At 40.1% G+C, this 19,176-nt stretch overlaps 1 protein-coding gene across 4 annotated transcripts in view; it reads right to left on the bottom strand.

The window, feature by feature from the left end:
• Nucleotides 1-19,176, bottom strand: part of SERHL2 (serine hydrolase like 2) — a 182,954-nt gene that overhangs the window by 56,095 nt on the left and 107,683 nt on the right. For all 4 annotated transcript variants that reach the window (XM_073642696.1, XM_073642695.1, XM_073642693.1 and 1 more), the window contains exons 4-7: nt 12,330-12,443; nt 5,655-5,696; nt 5,388-5,407; nt 1,888-1,962 (exon numbers count right to left, since the gene is read on the bottom strand). In XM_073642696.1, the coding sequence (XP_073498797.1) occupies nt 1,888-1,962; nt 5,388-5,407; nt 5,655-5,696; nt 12,330-12,443 (251 nt within the window). The remainder of the gene's footprint in view (nt 1-1,887; nt 1,963-5,387; nt 5,408-5,654; nt 5,697-12,329; nt 12,444-19,176) is intronic.

The raw sequence follows: 19,176 nt of genomic DNA on the forward strand, positions 1-19,176 counted from the left end.
GTTTGCACCCAGCAGTGCCGAGCAGCAGTGCTAACCACTGAGCCACTGTGCACACATGCTGCAGAAACAATTCAGATTCATGGTACATATTTTAAGTTGCAGAACATGTGGCACAAATTTGCAGTGTGAGAATATTCCCAATGCTATATTCACTAATGATTTTATTTAGACAAGGGTATTACAGTTCTACTGAAAAGATATTTAGGGCCAAAAAGAAGATTGTACCTATTCTTTAACAGTCTATATACTATTTTGGGTGGAAATGTTGTCTTTGCATTCCTCTGACAGGATAGATACAAATAATAAGCCGATTTAAAAAAATATCAGTCAGAGCTTTACAGAGTGGAGGGGTCACGACAAACATCTATTATAATTTTAGCCAGAAAGTGGTGTATTTTTTACTGCAAATTTATGCATAGGTTTGATTTTTAAGTGCACTAATAGCAAGTGTAATACTTAATTTATTAAGAGGCACGCATGTAAATGTGGTGCATCTTACCCCTGTGTGTGTATATATGTATGGATGGAGAATGATGCTCAACTTGTCTCTTCAGAATCCCTATAGGTATTTTGGTTGGATTCATTCCAAGCCTAAAAGACTTGGTACTCTCCTTAAAAAACATGAAGGTCATACAAAATAATAGATGGAGTGATTTTTGATGGGGATGTATTCATTTTTGCAACAACCAATGTGAGTAAAACTGAAGATTTTGCAATGAAGGTTAAAAAACGTTCTATGAAACTTAGTCTTGTCAAAATTTTGGAAATTATACTTCAGTTCAGTGACATATTGATTCAAATTTTACTTTTTAAAAGGGGTTGTGCTCATTTAAGCTGAGCACGATGTGTGTACACAAACATACATATGCAATAGTTTTAGACAAGTGTGGAGAAAATGCTGCAAAATGGGAATGTAGAGTCTCGGTATAACCTCTGTGATGTATATGTAATGTGTAGAGTTATCATTAACTGAAAGAAAAAGATTCGTTGGAGGGTTAAAACTGCATGAGGAACAGCCAAACTCTGCTACTAATGTGTGATTGTGGAAGACAGTTATAAGTCACAGCTCATCCACAATGGCAAGAATAGGCACAGCAATTTAAATATTTTTAATTAATTATATTTCTGAAGTTTTTATCTTTTTCATTTCTGAATTATTAATGGTAATATTTTTGGTGTTAAGTAGTCTTTAAACCTAAAGAAGTTGCTTCCTTATGGCAATCCATTTATTCATCAGTATGCCATATGACTGTATAGATTTGTTACACACAATAGGCAATACAAAGCCTCCAACATAACTGGAGATTAACTGTAAAAGGGTTGTTATTGCTCTATGTTGTGATATCATGTACTACAGAACCTGATGAACCTCCACTTTCAACCATATTATCATAGTCACGTTCTAAATGACTTGAACAGTGGCAGGTGTATGTGTGATTGAGCAGTGAAGTAAATGATTCACAAGGCCCTATGATAACACTGACCTTACAGTCAGGACAACAAGCTTTATTATGATATCTAAACAGCAGAGAAAATATGCTGTCAAATAATATTTTAGTTGTTTCTCTTCTTTATATTTTGGTAAAAAACTCCACAGATAGACAGAGCAGGGGAAAAAGCATTGTGCCCTCTACACTGCATTTTCTTCTGCTATAAACACCTAATATGTCAGGTTTAATAAAACTTACATTCCCAGTAAAATAACAATTCACCAGCACATTTTATTCTGCTGAGCGTACTTGCTCCATTACTATTCCTGGAAATATATGTATAATTTGACAACTGGGTCTTAAATTCCCCTTTTCAATAAAATATATTCTTACACAGTCTGATAGTTCACCTACTGTGTAGATACTAAGCTCTCTGTTAACTAACACCGATACTTACAGAACTGATAGGGAAAAATCCATAAGAATCCAGGAGTATTAGAAGCTGAACGGTCTCAGGAAACACGGAAGCAAACTATGAATTAAAGAGGAAATAATAATGGTAAATTGAAAAGGATTGCCTCAACTTCTTAAACAATTTATCTCTTTTTAAAAAAATCATCTTTGTTCTCAAGAATGGAGGGATTTTTTCTTTTATAATGTACCACTCGATGCCTAGGTGACCAGCCACCACTGCAGCCTATTAGAGGTAGCCAGTTTCCTAGGCAAGGAGCAGGCGCTTGCAAGCTGCTTGCTTTAGAGCTTACAAGCACTGCTCTGACACCGGCTGGATCTGCCAGGCTTCAGCGCCCCGTGTACTAATAATGCAGCAGAGGAAAAGCTGCCTCTGATAGCAGAATAGAAAAAATCACAGTTCAGGACCAGCGGAGCGGCCGTGCCACTAGTCTGAGCTGTCAATCTTCAGGAGCACACAGCCCCCGGCAACCATGGAGCCAAGAATCAGCGGAGCAGTGTTCTCCTGAAGAAAGAATGTTACACTACCCCTTTAACACTTGGCATGTTTCATTATTTTAATATATAAAGAAAGAAAAACTCAGCAGAAATTATTTAGTGAAAATAAGCAAGAATAAAATAAATAACACCTTTAAGCACATTTATTTTGAGTTTTTGACATCTATTTGCACTTTGCTTGACAAATGGAAGTGACACTGCAGCAGTAGAAGTGGATTAAAACAGGACAACAAACACAACATTTTACCATAGACAAAGCAAACTAATAGCTGATGAAAAGTTAAATAAAAGTGTCTAAACATAACAAATTTATCACCCAGTATAAACCAGTGTGAAAGTCTGCATGAAAATGCTATGGATTTGCTGCACATTCTCCCTTTGCATCACAAAGGCTGAAATCCAAAATGTAATCTACAGCATAAATTGATATTTACATATAGTTCTTCAATACACAGTCCCACAATGCTGCTAAAGTAATACCTAGAGGATTTCTCTCTGGATTTTCTACTGCAGACACACTCCGTATGCATATATCCCTAGCCCGCCAGAGGTTGCATGCTCTTAACCCTTCACCACCATGGGATTTTCCGCTTTTGTTTTTTGTTCCCCTTCTTCCCAGAGCCATAAGTTTTTTATTTTTAGGTCAATATGGCTGTGTGAGGGCTTGTTTTTCGGGGGACGAGTTGTCCTTTTGAACGAGACCATAGATTTTACCATATCTTGTACTGGAAAATGAGAAAATCATTCCAAGTTCAGTGAAATTGAAAAAAAGGGAAATTTCACAATTGTTTTTTGTTTTTTTTTACCATGTTCACTAAATGCTAAAACTGACCTAGCAATATGATTCTTCGGGTCATTACAAGTTCGTAGGTTCTTTTTTTATTTAAGTGGTGAAAAACATATCCAAAGTTTGTAGGAAAAAAAAATGGCACAATTTTCCGAGACCCGTAGCATCTCCATTTTTTGGGGTATAGGCTAGGTGTGGGCTTATTTTTTACGTGCCGAGCTGACATTTCTATTGATACCATTTTGGAGTAGATACAATGTTTTGATCACCCGTTATTGCATTTTATTGCAATGTTACGGCGACCAAAAAAACATAATTCTGGCGTTTTGATTTTTTTTCTCGTTATGCCGTTTACCGATCAGATTAATTCTTTTTACATATTGATAGATCGGGTGGTTCTGAACACCGCGATACCAAATATGTGTATTTTTTTATTCTGCGATCTTCTGATCGCTTGTGTTAAACACAAAAGGGCTTCAGCCCTGCTATGGATAGCAGAAATGCTCATCTGCTATGAACTCAGGCCACTGGGTGGCGCTCATAGTAGATCGGCTATGATAACTAGTGTTGAGGGAATTTGTTCGGCATTTCAAATTCGGGTTCGTGTTCGGGGTTCCGGCTTGTTCGCGCCAAAAAATCAGCTCCGCCCATGAACATCCCTGATTTGCCACACTGTCACGCAAAATTGGCTCCGTGCGTGACAGTGTGGCAAATCAGGGATATTCATTGGTGCGAACAAGCCGGAACCCCGAACACGAACCCGAATTTGAAATGCCGAACAAATTTGCTCAACACTAATGATAACCACAGGGGTCTCCTGCAGACCCTGGGTTGTCATGCTAACTCATCAGCTCCTCACAATCATGTGACAGAGGTGCCGATGGGCGGAGCTAGTGATGCCCTTCCGGCGCTGACATGTTAAATGCCGCTGTCAGAGTTTGACAGCAGCATTTAACATGTTAACAGCCGCAGGTGGATCCCGATTCCACAAGCAGCTGTTAGGGGCACATGACAGCGGATTTGCCTGAAACGATGCGTCCTCAGCGTTGGAGCCTACATCAGAAAGAGGTAAGCAACTTATGATAGATACGTCATAGGTCGTAAAGGTGTTGTCTGGGCTGAAATGTAACGCCTACGGTCACTATATGTGACTGAATACTGCGGTAAAGTGACAGTGTAGGATGCGCATATGACCTCATATACGTTATTTGCATAGTTATAGTCACATGCTTACCAGACTCATCTGTCTTCTCTCAGTTGTCTTCTATTGAGAGAACACAGGAGTCTAGATGGCACATGGACACAAATATGCAATATGCCAGCGAATCACTGCTCTTTTTCCTGTTTGGTTTGAATAGGAGCGTTATAGGATTAGGATTTTGTATTTCCTGCCTATATCATCTCCTCAGCTGTCATGGATAAACTCCTTGTGAACAATTACAACCTAGCAACTAAATAAAGGAGGCAAGCATATCAAGGATTGTTATGAGGTAACACTGCTAAAACCTTCTATTCATCATTTACCAAGTTTTTTGGAAGATGTGACCCGAAGATGTGGCTGACTATAAGAAACATCTCAGTTTTAGAGGAAAGACAACAAGAAAAAAAATGTTATACTAATTAAAACTTCCTTGAGGGTCTAAGGAAGTGCAGGGATTAAGTTGGTAGTCCATGGAGGGGGCTAGGCCACTAAACGTTATCTGTGTGGTTGGGTGAGATTTGCCCAAACATGCCATTTTTGACTGGGATGTTGCATAGTATGCTGCAGGGGTTTATTTTATTAGAGCAACTGAGGTTGATGAGCACAAATTACGATTAGAAGCCTAAAAATGGACTGACCCAATGTGGCATTGTGTGGCCGGAGCACCTGCTGTGGTGGGAGTACAGTATAATAGGGATGTAGGGAAAAAGAAGGCAGTGAAAAATGTCCCAATGTTTAAATGAAGCCACTGTCCTGCAGTTGCCAGTGTGATGGTGCCCTTACAATGATGGGGAATGCAGAACACGCCATCTTGCTTTGTTACAGAAAGACACAGTCACATTTTCAGATTTCTGAAATCAATGCAAAAGCACTGCAGTTTTTACACAATTTCGGAAAACCATGGCAAAAAATAGCACTGGAGATGCAAAACGTGAAGCCACTCCGAGGGGTGTACAAGCACAACAGCTTCATTTATAAAGAAGTGATGGAACTGACTTACCATCCCGCCAACAACACCACCTGCAGAAAAATATAGAAGAATTCTTCAGTCGCCAAAGTTAGTAAATGAATGCCAAGTCCTTAGTTTAAATAGTGAGTCTATCTCCATTTCAGATATTCAGGCTTACTGCAGCTTGTATGGGCTAGGTATCCTTACCCTTAAAATGACTGATTTTATTAGACATCAGTAAATGTGTCATCCTTAGTGTAAAACTAAGGAAAGAACTAGATGTGGAAGTGCACGCTCAAAATAACATTAAATTCTCACCCATGCTGTGAGCCATTATTGAGAACTTTCGCCAACCTAAAGCTGAGGAAACAGAAGAAAAAAAAAAACATAATTATGTCAAAAAGATATTTGTTATTTATTATAAAAAGCTAAGTATGAGAAGGGGACTAACATTGCTTCAACTCTCAAATCTTCAACAGCGCTTCCAAAAAATGCAGAGTACAGCGCTTAGCTATCCCTAATAGCAACACAAAACAAAGAATAAAGGTAGTTGTATAAAGCGGGTCATGTATAAAGCGGGTCATGCATAAAGCGGGTCAGGCATAAAGCGGGTCAGGCATAAAGCGGGTCAGGCATAAAGCGGGTCATCTATGAAGCGGGTCAGGCATAAAGCGGGTCATGTACACTGAATAACAACTGATGTAGTTATTTTAAAATACTTATTTTGATAGATCATGTGGCTATAAAAGACAGGCAGATTTATCCTTGAGAAAGTCTTGTTTATGACGATACACAAGGGGTTACTTCATACCTCCTTAAGATCTTTTTGCAGCACGCCTTGGTATTTTTGTAGCCTTTACTTTTGTAATATTTATAATGGATTATATTATTGTTATATCATTTATTGGTACACTTTATTTGGTTTATGATCATCTTGGGCTTTCATATATTGCAGATATTTTCTTTGCACTTGGCACTTCACACAGTTTGTGATATGTTTCTATACTACCCTCTAGGCCTTAGGTCATGACAGATGGTATTTTGACCGTAAGGCCAAGTTCACACGTTCAGTATTTGGTCAGTATTTTACCACAGTATTTGTAAGCTAAAACCAGGAGTGGAACAATCAGAGGTAAAGTATAATAGACACACGTCACCACTTCTGCATTTATCACCCACTCCCGGTTTTGGCTTACAAATAATGATGTAAAATACTGATCAAATACTGAATATGTGAACGTGGCCTAACAAGTATGTTATTTTAATAGGTCTTGTATATAGTTTTGTGCTGTTATGCACTTTTTAACACTAGAACTACCGGAGGGGTCATTTTGACCCTTTTGCTATTTATTTTTCCTATAATTTCTAAAATTTTAACAAATGAGTTCTGAGTTTTTGTGACTTTTATTTATTCATGGTAGTGTATATTTTAGGACACAAAAATGAATTGTAATTTTTTCAGGGGCCCGGATTTTACAATTCATACCTATAAGTACTGAAGGGGACAATTTGACCCCATACATAAAAGTAGTAGTAGGCAAGTCACCTAATATTACAGAGTACAGAAAATAACAGTGCTTCTCCCTAGTTGTAGAGTGTAATTGTGTCTTTGCATATCAGGGATGATTCAGCATTTTGTTTTGTCTAAACTTGTCTGAACATGTTTGATCCAGGTCTCTTCTAGCGATTTCTGTCTGCACTTCAGTAGCAAACATTACAGTTGAAGCTACAACTCTGCATGTTTGTACAGTGTTGCTTTATTACTTCTGCGATCTTACAAGTCCCTTTTTGGGACGTATATTTGAAGCATGAGTAAGCAGAGGGGTCTGACAAGTGATGAAATTTTGAAATGTCTTCAGAATTTATCTGAAAATGAGTCAGAAGAAGAAAATCAGGAACAAATAGACTCAGAGTCTGATGAAGAATATTTTCCTCATGATATTTCCGAAGAATCAGATTCAAGCAGTAACAGTGATATAATTGACGATACCGAAGATTCTGGAGAGGATGATGGACATCCTACTACGTCAACAAGATGTACGGCCACACCACAATTGCGGAGAGGTAGAAGAAGAGGGACCCAACCACAATATTTTGGATACGGAGGGAGAAAGAAAGGTACAGTGGACATTCCACCTGCTGTGGGTCATAAAGAGACTTGTCGCGATGGAACTGTGTGGGAAGTTGTCCCAATTGCCTCTGCATCTACTGGCCGACTGTCCCAACAAAACATTCTACGAGAAACAGCTGGACCCACCCCTTATGCCAAACGGGAGATCATCAATGGGAAATAAATCAAGTGCATGGAGGTTGCTAATTGATGAACCTATACTTCGCCACATAAAAAAGTGTGCAGAAGTGGAGGCTCATCAGAAACTTGAAGATGATAAGTGGACAGTTTCTCTAATCGAGCTTGATGCATTTACTGCAATATTATATGCGAGGGGCGCATATAATGCAAATGGTCTTTCTGTAAAAACCTTGTGGTCAAGTACTTGGGGTCCTTGCTTCTTTCAAGACACTATGCCGAGAAGTAGGTTCGAAGAATTGATGCGATTTGTACGATTTAACATCAAATCCACCCGATCTGATACATTGAAGAATGACAAGTTTGCTTAATTTTCTGAAGTGTGGAATTGCTTCATTGGAAATTGTATACTGTGTTACAAACCTGGACAAAACCTGACAGTTGATGAACAGCTTTTTCCAACTAAATCAAGATGTCCTTTCACCCAATATATAGCCAATAAGCCGGACAAATTTGGAATAAAATTCTGGCTGGTAGCTGACGTAGAATCCAAATACCTCTGCAACAGGTTTCCATATTTGGGAAAAGATGAACAACGACCAGCTGATCGGTCTCTTACACAACACATTCTTCTCAAACTAATGGATCCATTTTTGAACAAGGGAAGAAATGTTACTACAGATAATTTTTGCACTTCACTGAAACTTGCCAATACACTGAAAGCCAAGAGAACAAGTATTGTGGGAACGATGAACCGTGCAAGAAAAGAGATTCCATCTTTGGCAAAAAACCTCCGAACAAATACATATGAGACTACTCTGATGAAGAATGGTGACATCACTCTTACAGTTTACCAAGGTAAACCAAATAAGAATATAATTTTGCTCAGTAGTCTTCACCCAGATGTAGCAGTTGGAAACGACAAGAAAAAAAAAACGGAAACGGTAAAATTTTACAATAAAACAAAGGTTGGAGTTGACACAGTAGACCAGATGGCTCGAAAGTACACCACAAAATCTGGAAGCCGCCGATGGCCTGTTCAGATGTTTTGTAATGTACTTGATTTAGCAGCTATAAACGCAACAATACTCTATAAAACAGCAACTGGGAGTCAAATTAGCAGACGGGAGTTCATTCTTCAGCTGGCATTAGAATTATTTGGAATCAAAAAGAGGCCCATCATCCGCAATGTCTGAACCACAAACAAAATGACAAGAAATCCGCAAGCGTCGAAAATGTGGAGTTGGAAGATGCAACGAAAACAAAACAATTAAAACTTGCGCAAGCTGTAACAAACCAGTTTGTGGAAAATGCACTGGGAAAGTGGAAGAAAGTACTGTTTGTGTTAACTGTTGGACACCACATGTTATGACCATGTAAAAGGAAAATGCGTTTAAACTACTGTACTTGATCTTAACACTGTTCCTACTAAGTTAAAATAAATGGTCTTTAATTTGTTGGCAAAAAAAAGTTTTTTACTCCAGAGTCAGTACTTTTGAATGGGGGTCAAAATGACCCCTAATGGTAGTTATAGGTATTATGAAACATGCGGTAGTTCTAGTGTTAAATGTTTTCAATGTATTTTTTTGCCACATGGATTATCTGCAGTGATTCATCTAATAAACTATATAAATTACTATTCAGTGTGCTTGATCTGTTTTCTGAAGCTACCTTTCTTTTTTGTATTACCTACAACGCACCAAATAGGAGTCATGAAGAGATCCAGAAGTCAATCATTTTGAAAAATAGACATAATTTTATTGAACAAAACTCATACAAACACAGTAAAAGAACTGGGTCCAATTGAACGCCAGAGCAAGAGGAAAGTACCTCATACAGTTAGAACGAGGTCCAGAAAAGGCTTCAAAAAGTGCAGTGCAAATCACATATATGCAGGATGAAAAAGGAAAGAGAGACCAGGAAAGTCACTGGTCCTGGGACACTAAATCCCTTACCATGAGCTATGAGTCAGGTTTATACATGTAAATGCATGTTAAGTATAAATTGTGTAAAAAAGACTTAGCCTGTGGATAAAAAGAATTTTTGTACATGAAACAACAAAGCTTCATGGGACATAGTGTCCACATCCAAATCTCATATTAAGCCATGAAGTAAGAATTACAAAGGTTATAAATCATATGAAGAAGATATCTCCATGTAGTGAGTACCTACCCTGCGTCTCTGCACTGCTGGATCAGTACCTCGTGCCCCTACGCACGTTTCGGTGCATATAGCACCTTTTTCAAGGGGAAAGTGACCTAGTATTAGTGGGAACTTGAGTTTCTTATATGCTGCGGACACAGCTGTGCAATCAACTACCAGGACGGAGTAGCGCATGCGCGCCTGCACACACGCCGCAAAGCGCCCAGCATCCGGGAGATCACGGCGGCACGCATGGGTCAGAGGGTGCACTTCCCCTGACCCACATGTGCGCGCGTCTTTTTTGTGTCTTGCTATACTTGCTTTGTTTCTTATATGGGTTTGTAGAACCTAGTCTTTTTCTATACTATAAGGGTGGTGCTTGCTCATTCTGTTTTTCCATACCTATCTTTACTAGTCCCTTAGATTTGATATGGATCCGCAGTGCACATGCTCAACCAAAGTTCCATTCGAGCAGAAAACTCTCCTCCCCTGTTTACACGATTGGTTTGTGTTTTAGCAGATGTCAAAGATCACAGCTAGGGGGGCGTATGTCAACCTACTCGCTGTTATCTTTGGAGTGAACAGCTCTCTGTTGCCCCGTATCATCCGGACAATTATGCGATTAACCGACGATTAACGGAGGAGGCCGCAAGCTGTTCCTACTAATATAGAATATATATATGGAATATATATATATATACCCCCGGTATGGTAATGGCTAGCTCCACGATAACGGGAGTACTGCTCGCTGTCACAACCAGTCGTTTTATAATATAAGCTGACTGGGCACCTGACAGCGTATGGCTTCGGGGCGTGGTTTACAGAACAAAAGGAAGAGAAGTATTACATTTTATTTCTAATCCAGAACAATGGGAAGTGTTAATAAAAAAATATATACACAAGATGTTACAAAGGGGACAAAACAATATAGCATATACAGTTACATAAAATAAAAGAATAAAAACAAAAGTAACTTACTACACTGACCACAGAGATGGCTTGGCAACCAGATGGACGCTATCCGATTGAAAACGTCTGGTTAACGGGATCAAGCCTACACTGGTATGTATCTTCCTCAGCATTGAACAGAGATCATAATTTGTCTTGACATTTTATCAGCACCTGAGTTACACCCACACTCCCCCGTGATGACCTCACGTGGGCGGGTTGTGGGATGTCCTCAACCTTTCAGGATTTTATGAAATTCCCAACTTATGCGATATCACCACTCCGGATGATTGCAGAAGTTCGAGATTGCTGCCAGATTTTTTTATCGCGATTTTACCTTTCCCCAGAGAGCGAACATGACATGGCTGGTGTCAGTTATCTGGTCACTATGGATTTGGGGCTTATAGGCAGGTGTTACAGTTATGAAAAAACATGCATCTTCTTCCCTGATTCATTCTGAAGCTGAAATGTATGTCCTATCACTATCGGATCGATTCGAGCTCTAATATTTCTAACGTTCTTCCGAAGATATGCATCTGGGGTCAATGTATAGCATTTCCCTTGCAGGAAACAACAGTGTCACTTGAATTCAAGATGCATTTCCTGTGGACAAAGCCTCTTCCATTTTGCTATCTATGTGTAAACGCATATATCCTTTTGTTGTCCAGCCCTCAGAAAATACTTTTTCTGACTCAATTACCTGTCCAACCTATAACTCTTTGTCTACACACAAAAGACATCCCTGTTGTTACCGTGGGGGTCCACTGCTTCAAAGGGTACTTGAATGGTTAAAGCCCCCGTCACACTAAGCGAGATCGCTGCTGAGTCACAAGTTTTGTGACGCAACAGCGACCTCATTAGCGATCTCACTACGTTTGACACTTTGCAGCGAATGTCGGAATGGTCTGGACATTTCTTTGATCGTTGAAGCCCCGCTGGGTAGCATGCATCGGTGTGTTTGACACCTTACCAACGACCTTGTTAACGACTCAGACACAGAAACACATAGGTGTGCATCGTCATACAGATCGTTACGGGTCGCCGCATCGTTGGGAAGATCTGACTGTTTGACATCTCACCAGCGACCACATAGCGACGCAGCCACGATCCCTGACAGGTCGTATCGTTGTCGGGATCGCAGTAGCGTCGCTTAGTGTAACGGGGCCTTAACTATTCATATCTTAATTGGTTTCCTCACCCCGTGGCTATTGGTAATCTACCAATTTTCTATGTACATTGTGTAATTCTACATCTAAGAGACTTGAATATCAGCTCTTAATTTCCTTACTGGAAATCTGTGGGAGAGGAGGAGGGAGGGGTGAATGACCCCCTCATTAGGGGTTTCAGAGATTTTAATATTTTCTATGACAGCAGAAAACGAATTTATCCCTCAACGATTGGATAGTGCCCATGACATCAACTAGCCAACAGTATAGCCGTGCATGGTAAATCAGTGAAAAACCACAGGCCCCTTTATTTTAGTTGGGCTTCTGTGGTTCAGTAAATGACATATCCTAGCAATATGAAAATATTTTAGTGGTAAGAAAAAACTTTAAATATACATATTTTTGTACACACATTTAATAAATTCCAACCAGTAGGCCTATAAAAGGTTTACAAGCATGGGTCATTAGAATGCATAAAGCTCAACTTACATGTAACCACCCTATGTATGTCGGTCACGTAGTCCATATGTTGATACCTCATTCCTTTGGGCATATGGGAGGACTGTCCATGTCCTGAGAAATCCAGTGCTACATAGTAATACTCTGCAAAATTAGTAATAATGTGTTAAATACTACGGTGGATACAAGTAAAATACAATGCTTAACAAAAGTGGTTCAAGGAATGTTTCATTAAATATTCTTATAGAGGTTCTTAATTTATTGATTCTAAAAATATGATATAAGACTCAAGGTGAAAAACTGCACGGTGATACTGCCAGGTTACTGTACTTTACAGATAGTCAGTCAAGTCATGTCTGACAGTGTGATTGCTAATAAATACTGCCCAAAAACTACAAGTCAACAGCTTAATCCTGACATTTGTCTGTCTCATGACTTTTCTTTTTCTCTTTAACCCCTTTACAACCCAAGGTGGTTTTGCACGTTAATGACCAGGCCAATTTTTACAATTCTGACCACTGTCACTTTATGAGGTAATTACTCTGGAACGCTTCAACGGATCCCCCTGATTCTGAGACTGTTTTTTCGTGACATATTGTACTTCATGATTGTGGTAAAATTTCTTCGATATCACTTGCGTTTATTTGTGAAAAAATCGGAAATTTGGCGAAAATTTTGCAATTTTCAAAATTTGAATTTTTATGCCCTTAAATCAGAGAGATATGTCACACAAAAGAGTTAATAAATAACATTTCCCACATGTCTACTTTACATCAGCACAATTTTGGAACCAAAATTTTTTTTTGTTAGGGAGCTATAAGGGTTAAAAGTTGACCAGCGATTTCTCATTTTTCCAACAAAATTTACAAAACCATTTTTTTAGGGACCACATCACATTTGAAGTCACTTTGAGAGGTCTTTGTGACAGAAAATACCCAAAAGTGACACCATTCTAAAAACTGCACCCCTCAAGGTGCTCAAAACCACATTCAAGAACTTTATTAACCCTTCAGGTGCTTCACAGGAATTTTTGGAATGTGGAAGAAAAAAATGAACATTTAACTTTTTTCACAAAAATGTTACTTTAGATACAGAGTATCAACCCCAAAAACAAGCACAATCCAGAACAAGATTATAGTGCATCAAAAGAGGCTATAGACGGGCGAGAGGAACACCGCGAGACCTTCTCCTAAGTAATATCAAGAAGCCACCTGAGACTGATCCTCCCATTAGGTTTATATCAACTTATAACAGCCATTGGTATGCGATACGAAACATTCTCACCAAATATTGGTCCATCCTCAAAACTGAACCAACACTCAGTCGGATTCTACCTGATAGACCACTGATGACCCCGAGAAGGGGCAAAAGCCTGAGAGACTCATTGGTTAGGAGTCACTACACCGTCCCTACCCCTACTTTATTTGGGGCCGGTAAACAGAAATGGGGGTGCTACCCCTGTGGATCGTGTGTGGCCTGCAGAAATATAGTTCGCACTAAATCATTCACCTCTAATAGTGGTAAAGAATACAAAATTACACACTATATTTCTTGCAGTTCCACGCACATTGTCTACCTGGCCACTTGTCCTTGTGATCTACATTATGTGGGGCTTACATCCAGAGAGTTCCGGGTCCGTGTGAGGGAACACGTCAGGGATATACTCGCAGCACGAGATATCCTGGACGTAACCACACTTAAAACCATCCCGCGGCACTTCAGGCTGCGCCACAATTGTGACCCCTTTGTCCTCAAATTTAGAGGTATTGATCGGGTACACCTGGGTACAAGAGGTGGTAACTATAAAAAGATTTTGGCGCAGCTGGAATGCCGCTGGATGGCGATCCTGGACACGGTGACCCCTGGTGGCCTCAATGAATTCAACAGCTTTTCCTCATTTTTATAGATCTCTTTCCCTCGTAGTTTTATGTGGATTTTAATTTTTTATATGTTTTCTTTATAGCTCATGCATCTTGGTGTCATCATTATTCAGTTTTCATCATATACCGGATGATTGGATATATTGGTATCTGCTATCCAGATTAATATGAAATCGTCCTCCTAAATGCAACATGGGACCTAACAAGACGTCATGACACTATATATGTATTATGATATATATTTGTATAAATACATTTTGGTCTTACTATGCTTGTCTTGGTGTATAGATCCGTTTGACTACTTATTGTATCGGATCTTTGGCCCTTTAGTTGTTCAATTTGGCTCTATCTATATATCTTTATATATTTGCCCTTACTCTTGCCCTTGTTCAATATGGCCGCCGAGCAGCGCATGCGTGGTGCGGTCTCGCCCTAACCGCGTCCCGTCGGGCTTCCGTACGATGGGGTTGTGGATAACGGCGTCATAGTGACGTGCTTACCCACAATACTCCTCGGGAAACTGGCCGGACGTGACGCGGCGCGGGGAGACGCGTGTCACTGCGCATGCGCCACATACATCAGCGGCGTCACCTGAGTATTAACCCGGTAAACAGATATAATGATGCCCATCGGTCTCCACAACCACAGCCCCCCGAAGAAGCTACGCGAAACGCGCGTCGGGGCTTCAGAGGGACCCAGTGATCCTTACCAGCACTCTATGGGTGAGCCTTTCACTTTATTGATACGTCTTTAACTTTAACCTTTTACTATTTATATGGCTCCCTCCTATAGATGCGTCTATCTAATTGGTTCATATGGAGGCCCCCTAGTTCATATGTATTAGGTCTACGATGTTTGAAATATATTAAACTGTATCTAGATATACTTATACTATATAATACATGTGCCTAGAGGGCTGACTTTCCATTTGTTGGACTACTTACATGTGCCGCTCTGTATATGTGTGTATTCCTACCCCGAGTGATCTTTTTTATTCTTGCTATACGATTTTATCTTGTCTCATTAATAAAGATGTTCTATATTTTGCACTATAATCTTGTTCTGGATTGTGCTTGTTTTTGGGGTTGATACTCTGTATTTTTTGTAGGCTTTATGGATATGTTGAGGAACACCCTGACTACTAATTATGTTAGATAATCACGGGGTTCGGTCCGCTGATTTATAAAAATGTTACTTTAGACCCAATTTTTTTTATTTTCGCAGGGGTAACAGGAAAAAATGGACCTCGACTTCGATCGCAGCATTGCGGGGGTTAATGTGCTGGGACAGGTGCAGGACCGCTCCCTGCACATAGTATCGGGTGTCAGCTGTGACAATCAGCTGACACCCGGCAGCGATCGCGCCCGCACAGCCTGTGTGCGCGCGCGATCGTCATGACGTACTAATACGGGTCAGGCACAGACGCGTATTAGTACGTCATGGGCTTTAAAGGGGTTAAAGTCTTAATTTAAAAGACAGATACCTGATCATATTATTCGGTACAGACATAACTTAAAAACATAAATAAGTATGCCAGTCCATTGCCATAAAGAAAAAAAATGAATTAAAAGGGGTGGTCAAAGCTTAACACAAAAGTCCGCAGTGACTCTATGTGACTACAGACTTCTGAAACTTAAAGGGGTTTTCCCATGAATAAAAGTTATTTTTACTCAATAGATCTTGGAATGATAATAACTTCCACAATTGAATGTATTTAAATAAAATGTCCCTGTGTTGAGAAAATCTTATACGGTTGTGGTCAAAAGTTTGCATACCCCGGCAGAATTTTTCCTTTCTTGGACTAAAGGTAACATCTTCATCTGTGACCTGTTTGCTTGTAATCAGTGTGTGCATAAAAGCTGAGTGAGTTTCTGGGATCCAGACAGACTCTTGCATCTTTCATCCAGCCACTGATGTTTTTGGATTGTGAGTCATGGGGAAAGCAAAAGAATTGTCAACGGATCTATGGGAAAAGGTAGTTGAACTGTATAATACAGGAAAGGGATACAAAAAAATATCCAAGGAATTGATAATGTTAGTCAGCAGTGTTCAAACTGTGATTAACAAATGGAAAATCAGGGGTTCTGTAAAAAGCAAACCACAGTCAGGTAGACCAACAAAAATTTCGGCAACAACTGCCAGGAAAATTGTTCGGGATGCAAAGAAAAACCAACAAATAACATCAGCTGAAATTCAGGACTCTCTGAAAACTAGCGGTGTGGCTGTTTCAAGATGCACAATAAGGAGGCACTTGAAGAAAAATGAGCTGCATGGTCGAGTCACCAGAAGAAAGCCATTACTACACAAATGCCACAAAGTATCTCGCCTACAATACGCCAGACAGCACAGAGACAAGCCTCAAAACTACTGGTACAAGGTAAATTGGAGTGATGAGACCAAAATTTAACTTTTTGACCACAACCATAAACGTTATATTTGGAGAGAGGTCAACAAGGAACATCATTCCTACAGTAAAGCAGGGAGGTGGATTGCTGATGTTTTGGGGATGTGTGAGCTACAAAGGCACAGGAAACTTGGTAAAAGTTGAAGGAAAGATAAATGCAGCACGTTATCGGCAAATACTGGAGGCAAATCTGCACTCATCAGCCTGGAAGCTGCGCATGGGACGTACTTGGACGTTCCAACTTGACAACAATCCAAAACACAAGGCCAAGTCGACCTATCATTGGCTACAGCAGAACAAAGTGAAGGTTCTGGAGTGGCCATCTCAGTCTCCTGACCTCAATTTCATTGAGCCACTCTGGGGAGATCTGAAGCGCGCAGTTCATGCTAGACAGCCCAAGAATTTACAGGAACTGGAGGCTTTTTGCCAAGAAGAATTGGTAGCTTTACCATCTGAGAAATTAAAGAACCTCACCACAACTACCACAAAAGACTTCAAGCTGTCATTGATGTTAGAGGGGGAAATACACGGTATTAAGAAATGGGGTATGTGAACTTTTGATCGGGGTCATTTGGATGTTTTTGGCTGTCATTAAGATTTAAAAAGAGAAAACACAGTAGTTTGACAATAAATGGCTTCACCCAACCAATAACCATGAGTGGAGAAAAATTCTCATATTCTCTGAAACAAGGCCAAGAAAGGAAAAATTCTGCTGGGGTATGTAAACTTTTGATCACAACTGTAAATGTACCCCTGCTGTGTACTGTGTAATGGCGGTGTCTGATCGTGCAAGAACATGGTCTGATCATACCACAGCTCCTGGGCAGGGGAGGAAGCAAAAGAGTATACAGACATTACAGCAGGGGATCACAGATGATTCTTTCTTTGAAGTAAAACATTGCTTAAAAACAGGCAGGAAAATGTTTTACCTCACAAAATGGTACCAATAAAAACGTCAACTTGTCCCGCAAAAAAACAAGCCATCACAAGAATCTGTCGACAGAAATATGGAAAAATTATAGCTCTCAAAATATGGCGATGCAAAAACTAGCCTTTGCAAAAAAAAAAAGGTTTTTTTAGTGTGTGACAGCTGTCAATCATAAAAACCCGATATCAATCTGGTATCGCTGTAATCGCACCAACCCGAAAAATAAAGTCATCTAATCACTTATACCGCACGAGAAACAGCGTAAAAAATAAACTGTAGGGTTAAGGTTGTGCTAGGGTTAGGGTGGTGTTAGGGAAAGGGTTGGGCTAAGGTTAGGGTTGGACTAAGGTTAGGATTTTTTCAGAAGAAAAAAAATGATGACGATATGATGATTAGTGTTGAGCACAAGTCTTCGCTACTTGAGTTTGCATCGGGTGCTCAGGTGTGCACAGAGTATCGGGGGTGGTCGAATGACATGCTCAAGTCTTCGCCCGTATGGTTTGCAGCTGTTATAGAGCCAAAAAAACCTCGTGCGGATTGCCTGCCATGCAAGAACGATCCCTGCATGTCTTCTTTTGGGTGTCTAATAACCGTGAAACATGCGAGCGGGGACTCGAGCAAGTCACTTGAGCACCCGCGATACTTGGTTCATACCCGAGTACCCGATGCAAACTCAAGTAGTTAGCACTTGCACTCAAGACTAATAACAACTTATTCAATATGATGTTATCAAATTCCTCTGGGTTCAAAATGTTCACTATACTCCTTGATAAAATCCTGGAGGGATGTAGTTTCCAAAATAGAGTCACTTGTGGGGCGTTTCCACTGTTTAGGCACATCAGGGGCTCCCCAAAAGCAAAATGGCGTCTGCTAATTATTCAAGCAAATTTTACATTCAAAAAGTCAAATGGCGTTCCTTCCCTTCCGAACCCTGCTGTACACCCAAACAGTGGTTTTCCCCCACATAGGGGGTATTTGCTTAGTCAGGAGAAATTGGACAACAAATTGCATGGATGTAATTTCTCCTGTTACTCTTATGAAAATGCAAAATTGGAGGCTGAAAAACATTTTTGTAGGAAAAATGTGAAAAATTTATTTTAACGGCTCAATGTTATAAACTTCTGTGAAGCACCTGGGGGTTCAAGGTGCTTACAACACATCTAGATAAGTTCCCTGAAGGGTCTAGTTTCCAAAATGGGGTCACTTGTGGGGGGGTTTCCACTGTTTAGGCACATCAGGGGCTCCCCAAACGCAAAATGGCGTCCGCTAATTATTCAAGCAAATTTTACATTCAAAAAGTCAAATGGCGCTGCTTCCCTTCCGAACCCTGCTGTGCGCCCACACAGTGGTTTGCCCCCACACATGGGGTATTGGCGTGCTCAGGAGAAATTGCACAACAAATTCTGGGGTCCATTTTTTCCTGATGCCCTTGCGAAAATCAAAAAATTGGGGTCTAAAGTAACATTTTTATGAAAAAAGTTAAATGTTCATTTTTTTTTCCACATTCCAAAAATTCCTGTGAAGCACCTGAAGGGTTAACAAACTTCTTGAATGTGGTTTTGAGCACCTTGAGGGGTGCAGTTTTTAGAATGGTGTCACTTTTGGGTATTTTCTGTCATAAAGGCCCCCCTCAAAGTCACTTCAAATGTGACGTGGTCCCTAAAA

The sequence above is a fragment of the Phyllobates terribilis genome, unplaced genomic scaffold (genome assembly GCF_046119375.1).
Source record: "Phyllobates terribilis strain yellow unplaced genomic scaffold, ASM4611937v1 Scaffold_8__6_contigs__length_399053987, whole genome shotgun sequence".
NCBI classification, from domain to species: Eukaryota; Metazoa; Chordata; class Amphibia; order Anura; family Dendrobatidae; genus Phyllobates; species Phyllobates terribilis.